Raw genomic sequence first — 20,186 nt, forward strand, 5'->3', positions numbered from 1 at the left:
ACTGCAAAAAACCATATCTAACTTAATTTATTCTCTTGGCATAAAATTATAGCAACTGTTTAGAATTCTTCAGAAAAAATACCCACCTAAAACCCAAAAATGCAATCAGTAAAGCACCAGCATAATAGACAATTCAAATATTTTCCTGCTTGCTGCCTTAAATCATGATTAACATTGGTGAAATCTATTCCCACTGTTGAGACCCAGTGAAATGACTTCCATGGGAAATACTGCCCAACAAGCTACCAACAAGCCCATTAACCACATTAAGGTTTTGTTTTGATTTTTTCCATGCCAAGGAAACATTATCACTTCTTAACACATTTGTGCAATGTTTCTTTTTATTTCTCCCCCCGCAACGTTATCCAGCTTTGTTATTTGCAGAGGGCCTATTGGAATAACTACGAAGGGTCATACATCTCCAGGGGAAGATGCCCCAAAGTCCTAGGACTGTTAGACTTGCCTGACAGAATGGGGCGGTGCTGAGCACTGGTCAGACTCCACGTGTTTCTAACCAGTGTCCCAGGACCCTGGAGGAGTACAGCCGACCTGGTGCAGTATGGCATTGCAAACACACCTGACCTGCGTGCTCGGTGCACCCCTCCACGTGCTCAGAGCCCTCAGCCCAGAGACACTCGACTGACCTGCAAGGCACCTCTCTGTAAGCCTCACGCACCTCATGGCTGTGCATTTGACTCTGAAAAAAAAATCCTTCCTGCACCTAAGTTCCCAAACTTAAAAAGCTAGGAGCAATGTTGGAAAACCCGGCTCCTTGTTTAAGCCTGAGGTGGCCGTTTCCACTGAGAGCAATAGAATAACCCTCTAACAACTGCAGAGTTTCTTTCTGCAGCGTTACTGGAGCCCCCGTATCCAGCCACACTAAATGAAGGGGTGCTTCTGTCCAAGCTGTATCTGCACAGAGGGATGCTGAGGTTCAGCTGACTCCTCGCCTCACCTCTAACCTGGCTTACAAAGCTTCCACCACAGCCTCCCTGCCTGAACTCACCTCCCACCAGCACTGCTGAGGGAAGGAGGCCGACATGGACATGTCAGAGGAGAGGTCCTGTTAAACGTCCCTTTGAGTCTATCAAAGCCTTAGCCCGGTCCTTACAGCTAAGGCTAAATGAAGCCCCCTCCTCATAATAAAACACACTTTACCTTGCAGAAGCCTGCAAGATACTCTAACGTGGTAGCTTCCTAACATGGTGAAGCAGCAGCAATAGCTATGTCCTGCTGGCCTCTTCCTTCTCCTTACATAATCAAGTCGCTATACCAGAAGAACAGAATTTAGCAAACTCCCATAGATACTTTTTTTCCCTTTTTTTGCCACATTGAGTGTCCACGGTGAATACCAATAAATCCAAGGGCCTAAATACCCAGTAAGCTCAGCACGTAAAGCTCACCTTTACAACTGGGGAGAGACAGTCCCATTTTTCTAACTCAGACAATCCCACATTTCAAGTAACAATCCTATTGAATCTGCTACCTTTCATTAAAGTAGCTCTTACAACTCTGTCAAAATCTCCAACCTTTGTATTGATTTTTTTCTCCTATTCAAAATAACTCTCCTTTACAACAAGAACTGGCTGTCAGCCTCTTATCTCTTATTTTCACCCCATCTGATCCTCCTTCTCCTTGTCAGTCTTTCCAGACTCCAATTAATCATGTAGAAAATCAGGGATTTATGTTAAGAGAAATGTACAACTCTTAGCTCATCATTAACATACTGTAATTGCACTGTAGTGCTACTGCCTCTGACCTTTGCAACTAGACAGTGGAAATCCTTTGGGGAAAGCAGGACATTCCCAGCCAACGTAAAAAGAGTTATATCTGGTTTGTGTTACTGGATAGTTATTTCAGAATAAAACTCGGGATGCACTGTAGCATTCGCTAACTCACTCCAGAAACTACTGGGGCCTGGCAGGCCGCAGGAAGATGCTGCCATAAAACCAAACTGCTGTTACATCCCTAAATTTTGTTTGGGTCTCTACACAAACAGTCCCAAGATATGCTAACCCCTCCACAAAACATATTTTAATTTCAGACCATCCTCTCATGTTTCTACTTAATTATCATGGGGCATTCACAGAAAAGATCAGCCAGATGGAGACTAAATATTTCACTACTACAAGATGAAGCATTCTGCACTAAAATGGAACCTTGATTGCAATAGTCATTAATTAAAGTCTCAACTGATTCTCCTGTCAGTATATGGGAGGCACTAAAGACAACTGCGAGGAGACAGTGTATCAGCTACACTAAGGAAAACAAAACAGTAAACCAGACTGTACTAAGATGACGTTTAACTTGCACTGCTCGTGGTCTTTACAGCGCATTATGACAGAAACTCAGCCATGTGTTCAACATATCCATTTGTTTTAAAATTATGACATGCTGCTTTCCTGATGATGAGAAACCCGAACAAATTTTAAAAGCAGTGAAGAGCAAAGAGGAGTAAAGTCTGGAGACTCCTGGATTAAAATCTTACTTTACTGGAAAAAAGACAGAGCAGCAGTTCTGGCTTTTTAGCATCTTGTATTTTTAGAGTATTTTATGGCTATCCAGACCCCTGAACACTGTGGGGAAAGGGAGACAGAAGAAGGTAAGAAAACAGACCGAAAAAGCCATGCTAAGTGTCACCTGGGAGGGGGGAGAAAAATAATAAAAAAAATTAAATGTGAAAATCCCCAGACCACCTCCTTGTTTGAATGATTAAGTCAGGGGTGTTGTAAGAGATGTAGATGGAATAAGCAAAGCATGCTGAATTCCCTGGATGCTCTACAGCACAGACAGCAGGAGTATGGATCCAAACTCTCACTCAGAGTTCCATCAGGACACCTCCCATCAAAGTTACTGGGAGATCGAAGTACCCCCTGTAACTGTGGATTTGATCCTTGGAGGGAGTATTACAGTAACATTACTTCAGAGTCTCTCACTGAGATATATTCCCGATGATCCTCCTTAGGTTCCTCCATCATTTATTGACTTCTACTTTGCTACATCCTGCCAGATGGAGGCAAGGAAATCTGAAGAGCAACTAGTAAGTGAAATATAAGGAAATAAACCCAACACTAGGTCCCTCTTTCACAATTAGTTTTCACTTGTGCTTGAAGCCAATACCAGAGATCTTTGCAAAATTACAATTACCAGATATGCTGGATGCCAGAAATAATAAACCCAGCTGCAACACAGCAACATAGGGTGTTAGTGCCCTCCTGTATATCAAGAAAATACTGTGATACATTCACCTTCTAATGTCAAAAAGCAAGCACAAATCTAAACAGACTTACAAATACACCAAGAGTAAAACTAAAGAACAGAAAAAGCTTCAATTCTAACATTAAAAAGCAAATATCCCCTGCAATCAACAGATGGACAAAAGGTTGGACATATACTGTAAATGACTCCATCTAACATTCAGGATAAAACAAAAACATTAACTAGTCTCAGTTTATTCCCTGTAGTAAAGGGTTCTATGCACTGGATAACACACATTTCTTCTCCATTAATGACATTGATTGTCTTCTGCTTATGATAATATACAACACAATTTACGTGGCCTAACGAGACGTAGCATAGCACACTGATAAACTTTGGCAAGGAGATCTGAGCATTCAAATCAGAGCAACTAGCTGCAGATCTAGACCACGCCAAAGTTAGTATGTACATTCAAAGGGAAAAGAAGAAAATCAAAGAAGCAGCAAGAACAAAGACACCATTAGAACCTGGAAAGTCTTCTAAGAAGCACACCTAAAGAAGAGCAAGAATTGTTAATGCAAATGATTGTTTTGTAATAATAATTCAGTAAAATGAATCTACGAACATAACATAGAAGCTCATTAATCGACATAAAAGGGTGTTAGCTCTTCATTTTCTGCTGGGATGATTTGTGGTTTTTTTGTTTTTTTTTTTTTTTTTTTTGTGGTTTTTTTTTTTTTTGGGGGGGGGGGGGATTGGATTTTTATTTTATTTTTTTTTAAATGAAGAACTCGAGATCTCCAAAAACATGCATGTTGGCACTTGTGGGTACAAAATCACATTGCTATTTCACAAGCGAAGTTGATGTTCCTATTACCAATTTGGCCTAGACAGTGCAAGTTTGTTCATGTAAGATTAAAGGGATGAGGTCTCTATGGCATAATGCAGTATGGTCCTTGGAATAAGATTCTCATTTACTAAATAAATTACTGTATAGTACTGTATAATGGTGTTCACATTATAACTGACAATTAGCGCCATTAAAGAGAAAGCTCATAAACAGCCAAAGCTCACATCAAATTAACACAGTCATGATTAAAATCACTCTTCTGATTTCTGCTCTTCACAGAAATAATCAGCATTTTACATAAAAATGAGTATGAAGCAGCTAAAAAAAAAATAAAAAATCAGTTATGCTGGGATGGTGGTACTGAGCTCCACCAGCACAGCGCTGCCACGTCAGCGGTTTGCCTGCCTATGAAATATTAAGCACCGGGTCTCCCTCCTAGCAGGCAGCCCGCATGGTGTTCCCTGCCTGCCGCAAGCTCTGCACCGGCAGGGCTGCTAACCGGTGCCGTGACACTGGAGATTAAAGCACTGCAATTACTCCTCTTGGCTCTAATGAGGGGAACCTGGGTTCTCTCCTGGCCTGAGGGAAGCTCATCTTTTTAATTTTAATTTTGTCACTTCACCATTTAAATGGTTTCTAGCATTTGCATGTTCATTTATACCGCCGTGACTTCAGAAAGAAAAAGAAAAACCTGAGTAATTATAGTGGAGAAGAACAATAACAAAATACAAAGGAGTCAGCAATCCATTAAAATTTGGAGAATGCAATGTTAAAACCTTTTCTTAAAGAAAAAAGGAGAGAGACTTTTTCTAAACTGGCACAGAGCCCATGCCCTCATTAGGATTTGCACTCCACTCACACAGACACACTAATGGTATCACTTTACTCTTTAGCACCACAGCACTAGTGCCTGGCCTCACCCAGATGATGGTGCTAAAAAGACAAGAAGGAGGGGGGAAAAGAAACTTCAGGCCCATGCTGACCAGGCCTGGTATCAAACTGGAATCTTACTGTGGATGAAAGTTTGAGGCATGTGGGCATCTCTGTTCATGAATGTTACTGCAAAGACAGCCAAGCTCATAAAGGCTTCTTAAGGCTCAAGTATCACTAAGGAAAATCTAATCAATAAATAAGCAATCAGGACCACATAATGAAAGAACACCATTATGTATGTCCATGGTTTGAAAAGGAATCACAATACGCTACATATGCATGAAAGTAGTGCAAGATAATATGCCTTTGATCCAACATGCCTTTAAAGCAGGAAACAAAAGGATGTTCTCATATATCTTACCAAGTAATTTAACATATAAATCACAAAAAAATATGATCCAGATGGGCTTCAATGAAGGAAACCAATTAACGTAGACAGCCTTACCATCTGACACTTTAGTTGTAATAATAAAAACGAAACAACATGGTCAAACAATAATGCTCTGTATTATATCTGACGTTTGTAATTAGTTTCTGCATCCTCTTCAAGAAAAAAAGACTATCAGCAAGCACTTTGTTTCCCAGAGGAAAAAACATCTAAACTTCATGCGCTCAGAGCATAGCCTATGGATGAAGCTGATCTATCTGCATTCCCTTGGGATGTGCTTTGGAACTAATGGGTTTTGCATAGTCCACATCTGGTTGCACAATTAGATTCAGAAAATGTTTCCTTTCAGCTGCATCGCCACTGTAACTGCTGCAGACCTGGAATACCAATACCTACATGCTCCTTAAAAGCTTTACCTATGTCCATGGGCTCAGAATAACCAGAATGATTTGGGCTTTGCTTTCTGTAGGATAGGAATTTGGTTTTTTCCTTTCCACAGCCTTCCTAGAAATGCCAGTTCTCAAATGAAGTACTGTATTTCTGGCACAGACCTCCCAGCATCAGGCAATTAGGGTTGCATCAGACAGTTGCAAGCTGAACTACAATTAGCATTACAAATTAAAAGCTCCACCATGAATACATGTACAGTTACTGTTTGAGACGTCTAATCCCAACTATGAGGATTGTTGTTGCATGTGTTGGCAAGAAGGACTCAGTGTCATCACCTTAGACTATTCAAAATCCACCCATGAAAATCCTTTTTAGCACATGTTTGGAATGAAATTTGGAGTTCTTGTGTAGGAGGGTAGATAGCATCACAATGGGAAAAGGCTCAGTTTGAAAAGTGTTCTTCCTTTACAAAATAGTAAAGGAAGGGCAGTAGGAATTCTGCTAATGCCATCGTACCCAGGAAAGCCAGAGAACAGAGGTTTGTGTCATTGCAAGGAATACAAATAACTTGGAAAATTACATTTTTATTATTAGGATTAACACTGAACCCATGTGATGCAGCAATTTATTTTGCACAGCATTAATAAAAAACTGACCTAAATTGTGAAAGGCAGTCTCTCTTCCCCACACACCCCCACTCTTCAATTTTAAAGTAGAAAAAAATAGTATTCCAAGAATACTAAATTCTTGGAATACTAAAAAAAAATAAAGAAAATGAAGAATATTTAAACCAAAGGAAAATTATTTCTTAGGAATTTCCTTTTTTCCAAAGTAAAATAGCTTCCATTCATCAAGTCAGCATCAAATAGACCTGGCATCATAAGAAAGGGTTTGTGAAGTGGAAATACTATTTCTGACACAAACAAGAAGGCCCAGGCTCCTTTACCAGCTCCACTCCCTGAAATTTCAAAAGGGGAGTTGACTGATTCCATAGATTTCCTGAGTGCTCCTTCTGCCACCCAGAAATAAGTTTACACATACCAGTATTGCCAACTGAGACAGACAGGGCAGCAGGACAATGCCTGGGCCTTTCTCTATGTGTTCAGGAGTGGCTCCTCATGAGAAATCACAGCTACCTCAAGCCAGAAGCTGTTGCAGCAGCTCATTAAAAAGGTGATAAAAAAATCTGTGCCTCTCAGAACATCCACCATGCAGGTTCTGAATTGGGAGACAACAAATGGCTTCTAATTCTCATGGGATGGGGCAGCTGGAGCAAGAAGCTGGAAGCTGGAGGTTTTGGTCATACAGCAGAACCTATTACAATGTCCCTTTGATCTTTGGAAGTCCCTTTCCACCTCCTGAAAACTGTGACGTGGCTAAAGCCACATGGGACGAATTACGGCAAGCTGGAGGCTAAATCAAATTCTTGCAAGACCCAGCTCACAAGCCAGCCATTTCTGCCCACACATGAGCCTTATGGGCAAGCGCAGCTCCCCACAACTGGCCACATCCACATGCCAGGCTCTGAAAGTGCTTATCTGCCTACCAACAGTCAAAGGTAATCCCAGATAACATCTGTTTTATCTCACCATGCAAAACCTTGACTATAGAGTAGAAAGTATCAACAAACTCTATTGACACAGAAAACACTGCACTGACGACAGAGCGACCTAGGACTATTAGCCACCAGCCAAGACCCAACCGCTCCTCTACAGCAGCAGGAGTCCACGGCGCTAGGGCCCTGCCTGCCACCTGAAGGCACATCCTTGTGGCCAGCTGCAGCCCGTGGCCCAGTGCCGTGAACGTGGCCGCGTTATGCAGGGTGCTGGCTCCCGCTGCGGCACGGCTCTGTGTGATAGCTGGGCGGCTGTCAGAGCAGGGCTGGCCCCGGCCCAGCAAACGCACGGCTGTTTGCACAGATCCATGTAGACGCCCTGTTAGTACAAGGCAAGGGACCGCGGCTGACTACAGGTAGGAAGAAGGCCATACGTGTGCAAGGAAGCAATACCAATGAAAAACAGTGGTTTCAGCACAACGGCTTCCAAACCGCTGCTATTTGTTTGTAAGCATCATGGGAAAGAAAAGATTTGGAGGACAACAAGGTCACTTTGCGGATATTTGCAAGGAGATCCTCCCACACATGGAAAGCTTATGGGAGAAACAAGAAAAGTGGCTGTTTGCAACTTAACCCATGGGACACGAGAGCTGGCAACACTAGCAAAGCAGAGCTCAGAGCTGACATTGCAAAAGCACATAAGAGATGATAGATGGAGTACTGCAAGGGCCGGAAGGGCCTTGAGAGTGATATGTTCACTGAAGGAAACATTGCCCTATTTCACAGTCGTCTCAAACTACAGCAATACATTCTGATTTTATTTTTTTCGACAACATAAGCGCATGTCTTTCCACTCACCTCAACAGGGAACCTCTTGCCATTGATGCTGTGCTCAGAGCCAGCTGATCCGTTGCTTTGACCCCAGTGAAACTCCACTTTCTCTGCCTTGAATCTGCCCGGCAACCCGGCACCACTGACAAAATAATCATCCTTCAGCAGGATAGCAACTGCACACACAGAACAACGAGAAACACATTCTTAGCACAGTTTTTTCTGAAGCATTTACACTTTTTGCTCATTACATTAGAATACTTCTAATGTAAGTAAAATGTCGGGTCATCTTTTTCCACTTTACAGGGATTGGTTTACAAAAAAAGTCTACAAGTAATACTGGCTAATTATGGAAGTGATTATGAATTTACATAGACTACAGAAAATCCTGAAGTCCAAATTTCTCAAGGACTTTTTGTCCTCCTTATTGAACTTTGATTGAAATTTAAACAGCAAACTCCATCAAAACCTGTTTATCGTGGTTCCAGAGAGTAACAGCTGACCATGTTCCTTGGCCTTACAAACCACTGAAGGTCAGTAGCTCACAAGTTAGGTAAAGAATGGATCCTCTGGCTGTTGGATTTCCTCTGTTTTGTTAGGGGCAGGGGGAGACATCCTTGTGCCCTGTCACACCTCCACTGCTGCACATGGTGGGTACCTTCCTTACCCTCCCTGCTCCTCCTTTCTGTAAAATGGGGAAAGTGACAATAATGTTTTTGAGACTCACTCATGAGATGTCCTCCATAAGAACTGGGTTTTATTACAGTCACTCTGACAATATTATTATGTGATTCAATAAGGATCAGAAGGATCTCCTTTGTATTTTTATTTCCAAAAGCCTTTGTATTTTATGTAACAACAAAAGCTGCAGGTCCAAACAAGAGCGCAAAATCATATGGTGGAAGCTGGTACATGTTACAGGGGAGGTCCATGGTCCAACCCAGAACCGAATCCAGCTTTCAAAAAATTTCCTGTTTGCTGCTCAAACTAAAAGATCACCTGCCTTTCTAGCATCTTCCATTTTCAATATGCATGATCCCTAAAAATTACTACCCTACAAAATCCTTTCTTCTCATCCCTTACAAAACTGTTGCTTAAAAACAGAACTAAAATTAGGATTTTGTTCTTGTAAAAGCCATTGCAGACCACTGTTTGCTGTGCCCAGAATCCTGTGATTAAAGTTCTTGTGTTGGTTTTCTGAATTTTTTTTTTTAATGGGAATAGCATAACCCAGAAGGATTTCTCTGTGTTCTCAAGCCAACTGTGTCATCACAATGGGAACATTAATATAAATCCAATTTATTATGTAAGAGGGAGGATTTTGTTCACTGCTGAAAAAACAAAAAAAGCTATTTGTGAAAGAAAAGTTATTCCTCTGTTCATGAATCAGTGGCAGGCTTCGCTGCGGACTACGCTTTCTGCTGCACTAGGGCTGCCCCCCCCATGAGCCCAGAGAGCTGGCTACAGCAGCCTCGTCTCAGGCTCAACTGTACAATTCAGACACGTCTCAACTTTAAATTGTTTATGTTAAAATCATCTAAATGTTAAATCGTTTGAGATGTTCAGATGTTTCTAAATTGTGCTACTTATATCATGGGACTATTTTCTTCCATGATTTCTGGTTTGTTCAGCACTCCCTCTGCATCAAAGTGTTTGTGTAGGAAGATGGGGGGGTTGCAGGACTGGCTGTAGGATATTGCCTGTGTCAGCCAGGGTACAACTGGTGGTCACCATCTTCTTACACCAAATCTGTGAAACACAAGGCGCTGAAAGCACCATCGCTCTCTTTCTCCCTTAAAAAATTCTCAGTGAGCTCAGCAGTACTTTAAATACTGAAAATCTCACTCAATTGGTTAAAAATTCCATAGATAAAATTGTAGGAGATGAGGAATACAGGAAAGCAGATTCGTGTGCATCTGTTAAGAACCTCTGTGGGGATTCAGTTGCATCTAATAAATATTTGATAGTTCCTAAATCATTTATGGCTCTGTCAGGGGTCATTTTACTTGTTTTAGATGAATAATTAAAAGGATAATTAGGAGGATGTACAATCTGAAATGTTCATCTAATTGTTCATTTTACAGTATTTCTTACACTGCTGAGCTGTACAACACGTGTTCCCATCACCTTCCTATCTTAAGCAGCATCCCCTTATTGCCAGCGATGTGGTGGCTTCCCTCCCTTCCATGTGATCTCTACTATTCAGGACTAAAGTAACCAAACATCACCTTACTGGGCTTTGAGAGCCGCTGCCTTTATCCAATGAGTTCTGCAGAGTGCACAGCAAGGAATACAAACCCCGAGGCCTGCTAATTTAAAGTATTATGTAACTGAGATTATCAAACCAAAGGATGTGGTGCACAGCCACCAGGATCACAATTGTGTGATGCCATTTGCAGGATCAGGGCTGGAGCTGTATGCCCATCACCCTCATGAGAGCAAAAATAAACCTGGATACAAAGCAGCTCTTCGCCTGTCTTAGCAGAGCGGCTCTGATGGTCAGGACAAGCCAGAGTGACGCACATCATGTAGGAAAAGTACTTAACAAAAACACACCTCTGGCAGAAATTTTAGCAGGTTTTTCTCAGCGGAAGGCATTTCAGAAGTTCTCAGTGACATAAAAAGTGGTAAAGTGGTAATGTCTGTGTAATGCTGGTGAGGGTACTGCTCCCACCAGCACTCTTCCCACAGGGAAGGTCAGGCTTGCAGAAGCCTCATCAGCCTCAGGCCTGGTTGACACCAGCTAACAATTATGAGGTGTCACAGATGAAAACAAATAATGCAAATGTAACTATGAAATGTGCTTATACACTCCGAATGATCTTTACCACTAGGGGACCAGCTACTATGGTGATGAAATCGAACCCACATTAGTGCCTCTGTCAGTGTAATAATGCACAAAAGCATTTCCATCGAGACAGAGGCTTAACAAATCCATTTCCATTTTCTGAATGAAACACTGTTTTCTGTACACTGTCTGCCCTTTACCTGATGTGGTGGTGGAGTGGGAACAAGCAAAAGCACAACACATCTAAAAAGCCATAATCTCTTTATCTTTAACATTTCAAAGCATAAAAATAAATAATTGTTCTATCCGGGGTGGGGGGTGGGGGGGGGTGGGGAGGGGAAAGAAAAAAGAAAAAGAATTACTAACTCCAATAGTAATAACCCAAGTAACACATTTCCTGCCAGTTGATGAGTGTCAAGGTTAAGGGCCTTTGGCTTTCCCTTGGACCCCTGTCTCTATTAACCAGTCATTAATTGCTGAGAAATGCCCTCTACATCCGTCACCATTGCTTAAACAGATATTTAGTTTACTGTCTCTGTCAGTCTGCAATACGAAGGTCTCATGTGGCCATCTGCTCCACGACTCTGCTGCCAAAATGCATCACGATTCATGGCACAGCCTGCCTCTACGTTCTACCCACAAGCCAAAACATCCTACTTGGTTTGCTGCTCTACCACTTACCCCCTAAAAAAAATAATCTCAGACAAGTTTCTTCAAAAGGCCAGAAAACCCAAGAAAAGGAATGGGACTTGATAAAATAAGGGAGGAGTTAAAAGCTCAGCAGAAGAAATCAGGGATGACAGCAAGGCAAAAAGAGTCTTCACGTTACCAGTAAAAGGCCGTAAGTTACCAAGAAAACTGACAGTTACTGTTGCTCTGTGAAGCAATAACTTGTCAGCAAAAATCCATACCCCAGTGGGTGAAGAAATCAAATATAGCAGCAGTGCTAAAATCACCCAGCAGAGAAGACTGAAGATACAGCTTTCACTGCCAACTGCATGGAGACTGGAAAATCTGCTGGCACGTTTTGGTTCAACAGAACAAGGTTCTGGCTTGTATCCGAAACAGTGTGGCCAGCAGGGCCAGGGCAGTGATCATCCCCTGAACTGGGCGCTGGTGCGGCCGCACCTCGGACCCTGGGTTCAGGTTTGGGCCCCTCACTCCCAGACAGACACTGAGGGGCTGGAGCGTGTCCAGAGCCGGGCAGGGGCTGGGGAAGGGGCTGGGGCACAGGTCTGATGAGGAGCAGCTGAGGGACCTGGGGTGGTTCAGCCTGGAGAAGAGGAGGCTCAGGGGGGACCTTATCGCTCTCTACAACTGCCTGAAAGCAGGCTGGGCTGGGCTGGGGTCGGTCTCTTCTCCCAGGTAACAAGTGGTAGGACAAGAGGAAACAGCCTCAAGTTGCGCCAGGGGAGGTTTAGAGTGGATGTCAGGAAAAAAAAGGGTTATCAAGCACCGGCACAGGCTGCCAAGGGAGGTGGTGGGGTCACCATCCCTGGAGGTATTTAGAAGACCTGTAGTTGTGGCACTCAGGCACACGGGTTAGTGGTGGGCTTGGCAGCGCTGGGTTAACAGCTGGACTTGAGGATCTTAAAGGCCTTTTTCAACCTAAACAATTCAGTGATTCTAACATGGTTTCCTATTGTATGTGCAACAATATGTTCCTATTACACATACAGTACAGCATTAGCATCTCTCTTAGAACAGCACCATCACTTTTCCGTGGTATTTCTAATTACATTTATTACTGGTTAGTATAAACACCCCTCTGTGACTAAAAGGGCTGGGTGCATAGCATGAATAGATTATTTAAACACCAAATTTCCATAGCATTCAACCTTGCTTTAACCTCATGTTGCTACAAAGGGCAACGAAATCAGGATTTCAAAGCAAACAGAAGCATTTCTTAGTGAAGCTGGAAAAACTCCCAGTATTGTATCAAAAACCCAAGCTATGCTTGGTGGTAGTTTATGTTAACTGGATTTGCTTTGCAGCGAAGGAAAACAGGATCACAGCCTGTCACTCCATTTCATCTCAGGGGCAGTAACTCTCAACTCCCCCTAAGATCCTGAACTTCTGGAACTGGATCTGAAGCGCTTGCTGAACTCCAGGTTGCAGCTCGGATCCAAAGTTCCCTGGAAGCAATGGGTGTATCTGAGGCTGTGCTGCGTGCACAGCTGTGTGGCAAACTCCCAGAGCAGGTACATGCCCCAGGTTTTGCTAGCAGACCTCTGACTAGGGACACATTACATAAAGCACCATAGAGATGTATGTAGAATGTTAATAAAGATAAAAATATACTTCCAATAAGTAAAATTGAATTAATTAGTGGTTTAATCCAATTCCCTAAAAATATTTGACCTTGTCAAATGAAGAGGGTGCCCTTATAATTTCAGCTTTTTACATTTTTAGAATTAAAGAGTCATCAAATGCATGCGGCTTTGCATATAAATCAACCTTGACCTTTCGGTGAACTGTTTTGGTAAAAATAAGCAGTACTCTGTTCTTTTCTCTGAAAGCCAGAACAGACAGAGCAGAAGAGGATTCAGTTCAGTGAAGAACACAGTGCTATAATAATCATATCAGAAACACATTAATAAGCCCCCACTACTCTGAGCAGTTATTGCTCTTTCTTCTCTAAAACCTTCCAATTTCTAAGACTTCCTCTTTCCTTCCCCCTGAGCCTCGCATCTCAGCGTTCTTTTGGATTTGATGTTACAGCCTCCGAAAGCTGATAATTCAAGGTTACACCTTGAAACTCTTATATAGCCTTTTATTCTGAGGAACAACTGACTACCAAGAGAATTATTTTATACTGAGAACCTTAAAAAAAAAAATCCCTTAAAAAAAACCCTCTTAAAATCAATCTGCAGAACTAGCTTTGCACAGAATGCAGAGGCAGACATAGGTGGCTGCTGCTGGAAAATTGTATTTAAAAAAAAATAAAGAAAAAAAGAAAAGCAGCAAAACCCAAACAACAGAACAATGAAAAAGGAGGATGGAACATGGCTTGAATTTTTAATTGACTGCAGGCAGGCTATGAAGACAAATGAAAAAGAACATACCCGTTTTTCCTGTGTTTTTCATCCAAGTCTTGTTTGAAGATTCATTGTCAAAACCATCAAGTTGCAGTTCTTGATACTCATCTCCAACATGAGCCTGATGGTCTATGATGTCTATGGGAGACTGGTGAGACCCTCCACACTTCTCGCTGGAAGTAACCCAGTGCTCGGGACCATAGGTACCTGTTAAAAAATACCAACGCCAATTAACATTCCAGTGGCTCAATAGCTCTGGATTACTCTTAAGTAAGAGGACGAAGCACTTAAACTCCTCAGGTAACTCCACTGCAGTCACACTTCCCGTGTTTGAAAGAGGTTAAGACTTGTAAACTTAGGAGGAGATTGGAATCCATTAGCTTTGTACAGTACTCCAGCTTTGCCTCTAGCAGTAACGAACAATGGCCTTTTTTTTTTTTAATTACTATTCCATAAAACTATCTGCAATTCCCAAGTTCCCCTCATGCATATGATGTCAATTAGCATAGCGTTACAGAAACTTTATCCTAAACCCTCAGCCTTATTATATTACTATATGGTTTACCTTTTCACATGAGACAAATAATGTAACAGCTCCCCATTAACCCACATCTGTGCAATACTCTGCTTAGATAATATGATCTTTATTAATGATCTCACTTCTTTTGGAGGTTTTGAGGACAGAAAAGATAAAAAGAAAGAATTAAGCAAAATGAATACTGGTAAATTTGAAGAAAACAATGAAAGAAAAAAATTTACTCTGGATGAAGTAAAGAGGACAATGACCTGTCTGGAAAACACCATAACTTTCTTTTGCTGCTGTTCTTACATGAGTTTTCTGTTTCCCTTATTACCACAGTCTGTTCTCACCTGACATAAACTACTCTCTCAAAACAAGTCAAGTCAAATATTAACAGTAAATGAGAAGCTCCAAGGACTGATGGGCAGAGTCTACCATACTTGGCTGTACCTGAGCACATCGGAGCCATCTGTATTACACGGCATCTAGCCAAAAGCAGACACAGAGCCAAATACTGTCACCTCTCCTCCTCTCCACACCTCTGCTCTCTTTTTTATTTTAAAAAGTTACAGGGAATAGGTTTAAGTTCTGGAAATCAATATAAACTTCTGTATTTTGTGAGCCCATTGCTAGCCACCATTCAAGGTCCATAAGAGAAAGTCATCCTACAGCTACAAAGAGAAATGACACCAGCAGCCTCTGTCCCCAGCCCATCAGTGTTCTCATAGGCTCAGCATAATGCTTTAAAGTGCTTTTTAGTAGTTTAAGATACTGTTATTACAGCTGTCCAGCCAACTCATAAGGCAGAGGAGGAATGCACCCTGCTCCTGTTCCAGAGCTTCCACCAGCTCCAAATTATTTTTTGGTGTATTTATGAGTCTTAAACCCCTAAATTGTTTAACTAAATTTCATTACAGGATTGCACCAGCACTGCTGCTGGGAGAAGAAAAGCAGCAGTATCTTATGGTGTGGTGGTGGAGCTGCAAGAGGTAGTATCACAAACCACCACTAAATCTGCCATGGGGTGTCTACCACAGCCCCAACTCACCGTACCCATTCTGTGGGGTTCTCCAGCATGAACAGTCAATAAAAATAATACATTAAAAAAAAGAGGTTTCAGGCAAGGACCTTGTCATTCCCACTGTATACCAGCTCTAGATGCACTCTGAAACAGGGACCTTCAGCAGCACATACAGGAGCATCTCCAGTGAATTTCAAATTTTTCTTATGACCTCCCTCTCCAATTCTTAAATTGTGTTAACAGGGACTAAGAGATTATTTTCCTATGAGTGCAAACAGTGGTTTAAGCTCCTGAAATAACAGCACAGAGTTCTTGTAAAGCGCTTCTCGCTCATGGTTCTTGGAGTGCTTTACGGCAGGGATCAGCAACATTATTCTCATGTAAAGACAGGGAAATTGATGGCCTGAGGAGGGAAGCAACTTGCCCAAGCTCATATACCAAAACCAAGTTACAACCCACAGCTGAACTCTGCTCTCCCGGGACCCCTGATGTCATACCTGTATCGTACCACTGAACTACATAGTCAGCATGTCTGTTCAATGGGCAAACAGCAGTAAATGATGCCCAAATATGCATTTATTACTCTTCCATCTCAGAAGCATATGTAAATTCAATTAGTGCCACCCAAACCCAGCAGCTGTGAAGGCCAGCTTCTTTGGCCCCTGGGTTTTAATCTGTCTAGGTGCAATATGCATTCTTCCTATCTTCCTGTGGGCTAATGCAAGACACTTAATCAATAGCAAGACTTTGTGCTATAGTCATCACACACAAACACTGTAAGGTAACCAAAACAACAAGAAAGTGTTTTACTTTCAACTACATTTAGGCAAATTACAACATCCTTTAAAAATAATTTACACATCTGCACAGGTTAAAAATCAGTTACGTTTATCTCATGGCTCAACTTGCATTGTCAGCAAAATCCACTTCCAGTTAATTTCCCAAGGAGAACAGAATTATTAAAAACCTGTGTTACACTCAAACACAGATATTTTTCCTGCATCAGGATGCTCTTAGTAATTGGTTTGCAGTAAATTAATTGGCAATTCAGATTTACTTTTCATATAACCTTGCGTTTACTCCATGAAATTTGGGAATTTGCTTTAAAATGTTTAGTACTACACATAATCATCAAACCTGCCAGCTCCAATTTTTTGGCTTTGTTATAAACATGGGGCAAGCTTTTCAAAAGCACTCTGCTCACAGAGGCTATCGCAGTAGTTTCAGCTGTGTATTCAAAAGAAGCTGTGCACTCAAATTTTTCTTTAAATATTTTGGTGTCAATGGGGAGATATTTGTGGGGCTTTTTTTTGAGTAGGCAGATTTAATTTAACAGGGACTGTATGGCTCCTTCCATGCATATTGTCACAAAGACTTGTTTGGGTTTTTTTTTAAGTAGAGCCAACTCAATCAATTAGCAGTGAAAACTGTCTTGTCAAAATGTATAAAATAAGCCATAAAGGTGAACAAACAAACAAACCAACCACCATGTTGAATTAGAACCTCAAGTCACTTAGTTACCTGGACTGACTTTTGTGGAAATGTAGTTCTTCACAGACCTTTAAAGGCTTGTATAGCTTTGTATCATTAAAAAAAAACACATTAAGTCTGCTTTTTTAAAAATTAAACTTGTTTGGATTAATTTAATAGCAATGCATCTCTTTCCATAAATCCAGTAGCTTCACTTGCTCCTAAAACTATAATTTACAAAAGAAAGCCTAGCAGTATCTGCTCTCTTCGTGTGATAGTATTAGTTTTCATGCATAAAATGTTTCTGTAATGGTGCTGAATTATTAAAGAAAAATCTAATGCAATGAAACTCACTCAGCAATTCAAAACCCCAACTTAGTGCTGGTGCTGTGACTCCAAGTCCTGACATCCCAAATTACAGTCATAAGGGTAAGCTCTGATTTAGAAGTTCAAGACCTGCTAGTTAAAATCAGCACAGGATTTTATAAATGGCTAGGTTTTCCATTAATTTCTTTCAGAAGTTTTTGATATGCAAATTATTACATGCAATATGACCTACACCATTATGGCAGCAATTCTAGACAGAAATAGAGGTCATGACCCCAACATTGCCATTCCCAGCGGCGCAGGACTGGAGCCATCCCACCTTTAACAATTAGCGTGAAAAGGCAGGCTAGGGGGCCAAGAAGAAAAATTTTGAGTTTGAGACCAAAGTAAATAAATTATATCCCCTAACCAGAAAAAAATAAGCTAAATGATCTATAAAATGTAATCAAGAATAGTGCGGTGGGATTAATTTATTCACTGGTAGCCATCAGAAGGTTTAGGCATAACTGCCTGCTTTTTTCCATGGACATTCAAGTGCAGTTTTAATTGAAACTGATCTTCCACTACTGATTTCAAATTAATTCTTCTTCCAAGTGTTCTCATGCTCCAGACATCCTTGCCTTGCAAAAAACCCTATATCATTAGAGGAGGAAATAGAACACTTTTTCTAAGCTTGCAGGTATTGATTACCTATTCCTTCCATCAAAGCACAATTGCCATTCTGCACTGTATAAATCTCTTCAGTGTTAGACACTTTATAAAGTACTGAGAATTATATCATTAATCATTTGCAGTTACACCTGTCTTGCTTTATTGAATTCTTTGTTTTTTAGAACTTTAAATAAATGCTTTTAAATAAAAACATGACACTAAATAAAGACTCTGTTTCACTTAAACCTGGTAAAAAAAAAATCCCTTCATTCTGTGTGTGACATTTACCCATCTGAAACAGAATAACTTACAGCTATTTGTATTTCATTTTTCCAACAGTAAGCATCATGGCTTTAATCAAATAAAATTTGGAACAAATTTGAATTGCCCTTGTAAGGGCTGACAAATAATTTGGTTTTCAAAAACCCAAACAAGTTAAGAGCCCTCACCTGTGTTAATAAATACTACACATTTCCACTGAGATGGTAGAGCAACCAGCAAGCAAAGGTAAACATTAGACAGCCCCGTCCTGGAGCTGGAGCATTTGATGCAAAAGCAGCACTGAAACGGAATGGACTGGTAACACTTGGCATCTTCAGATATTGAAGTCTGTGTCCTCCCTTGGGGAAATCATGTGCTTGGGTCCAACAACTAAGTACACACACTGGGGAAGGAGGGCTGCGCTCACCCCCTGGTCAGCCAAATGAAGAGCAGCGACATAAGCTGGCAACTGGAGCATGCCTGAGCTATGGGATGGGGCTGGGGGCTAAGGCAAGCAGTGAGGAAAGGGAATTTGGCTACAGTGACCCCCGCGTATTGCGGAGAGGAGGCCACCCCCTGTCAGCTACTGCAGGGTGTTTTCTCACTCGGTCCCACCACACAGGGCTAAACGACACTTGCTGGTACAAAGGACAGAGCGTCTATCCAGCGCAGCCCCAGTAACTGCAGGTCCCCTGAAACCCTGCCCCGCATCCACTTGTGGCTCAGGGAGCTGCAGGGTCCATGGATCTCCCAGGGCTGGCAACCCCCTGAGCTCATTTTGGATTGCAGCAAGGTCTCTGGAGACTTGGCCCTATCCCCACTGAAATCAGGGGCAAAAGGGCTGCTGGCTTCCAAGGTGTGAGAGCAGAGCTGGGGTCAGGAACCTCAGCAACACTGCAGCTTCTCACATGTGAAGTTTCAAACAACATGTAACACCAGAGATGTTATCACTCATCCTCATCTGAAATTACTTGATGCTTCCTAGATGAATTCTGCATTCTTTTCTCATGCAAAAATCTTTCTGTCAATGACTGCAATTTCTTTAATAGTTTTTTAATACACAGGCTGCTCTTTAAATAGAATCCAAGATTACTTTTTTCTTCTTTTTACTGTACAGCCAAAACAATGAGCAGTCTTCCATTAATGAAAAACCATTAAAATAATGTATTCTGCCAAAATCTAATTAAAACTTGTACAAAAACTTCCACTTCAAAAAAATTCAAATATATTTTTCCTCCACAATCTTTTGTTTAAAACATCTCGTATTAAAACCACTGGCATTTCCTTGATTTTAAATAATTTTCCAAGTAATGGATCAGCTACTCCAGTATGTACTGTTGTCTAACACACATGCCTTGACACAACATCCAAATATAGTTTAACAGACACTAGCAAATTTTGAGTAATGTGATTCTGATCATTTGTTTACAAGTTAGTAAAAAGGGAGAAATGTCAATACTTGGGGGTTTTTTGATTTCACTTGTTTTTAACATTTTCACAAAAATCTGACTTTAAATCCCAGGCCTGGCATGCAAAGAACTAGTTTGAGGAGTTTAATTTTGGAGTTTATTATTTGTTCTTACTGGGTTTTTAACAAAATTATCTTAGACAACTCTTTGCATTTGATGCCTCTTAACCTTTCCCTTTTTGAATGAAAATGGTAGCAAGGGTTGCAAAGCAACCAAAACCCCTCACTTCTGCAAATGAAGCAAATTAGCTTTATCACTTCATGGGGACATCCTATCCCATCATCCTAATATGGGAGATCCTTCATCTGTCATTATGTGTAAGGCAGGTATTTACAGAGCCATAAGAAAAACGGCACTGCAGAAAGGCTTATATCCCTGACCCCTTTTCCAGCTCTACTTCGTCTTCACCACCCCACATGCAGACGGCTCTTGCTGCTCGCTTGCATGTCCAAGTTATCTCTAGCATCTACCACAGGTTGCCTTCCTGCCTTACGCA

At 41.4% G+C, this 20,186-nt stretch overlaps 1 protein-coding gene across 1 annotated transcript in view; it reads right to left on the bottom strand.

Annotated features, from left to right (window-relative positions):
• PTPRG (protein tyrosine phosphatase receptor type G) overlaps window positions 1-20,186 on the bottom strand; it is a 412,309-nt gene that overhangs the window by 179,350 nt on the left and 212,773 nt on the right. The window contains exons 3-4 of the mRNA XM_040589702.1: window positions 13,999-14,178; window positions 8,173-8,321 (exon numbers count right to left, since the gene is read on the bottom strand). Coding sequence (XP_040445636.1) covers window positions 8,173-8,321; window positions 13,999-14,178 — 329 coding nt within the window. The remainder of the gene's footprint in view (window positions 1-8,172; window positions 8,322-13,998; window positions 14,179-20,186) is intronic.

Source organism: Falco naumanni, chromosome 4 (genome assembly GCF_017639655.2).
Source record: "Falco naumanni isolate bFalNau1 chromosome 4, bFalNau1.pat, whole genome shotgun sequence".
In the NCBI taxonomy this organism is placed as follows: Eukaryota; Metazoa; Chordata; class Aves; order Falconiformes; family Falconidae; genus Falco; species Falco naumanni.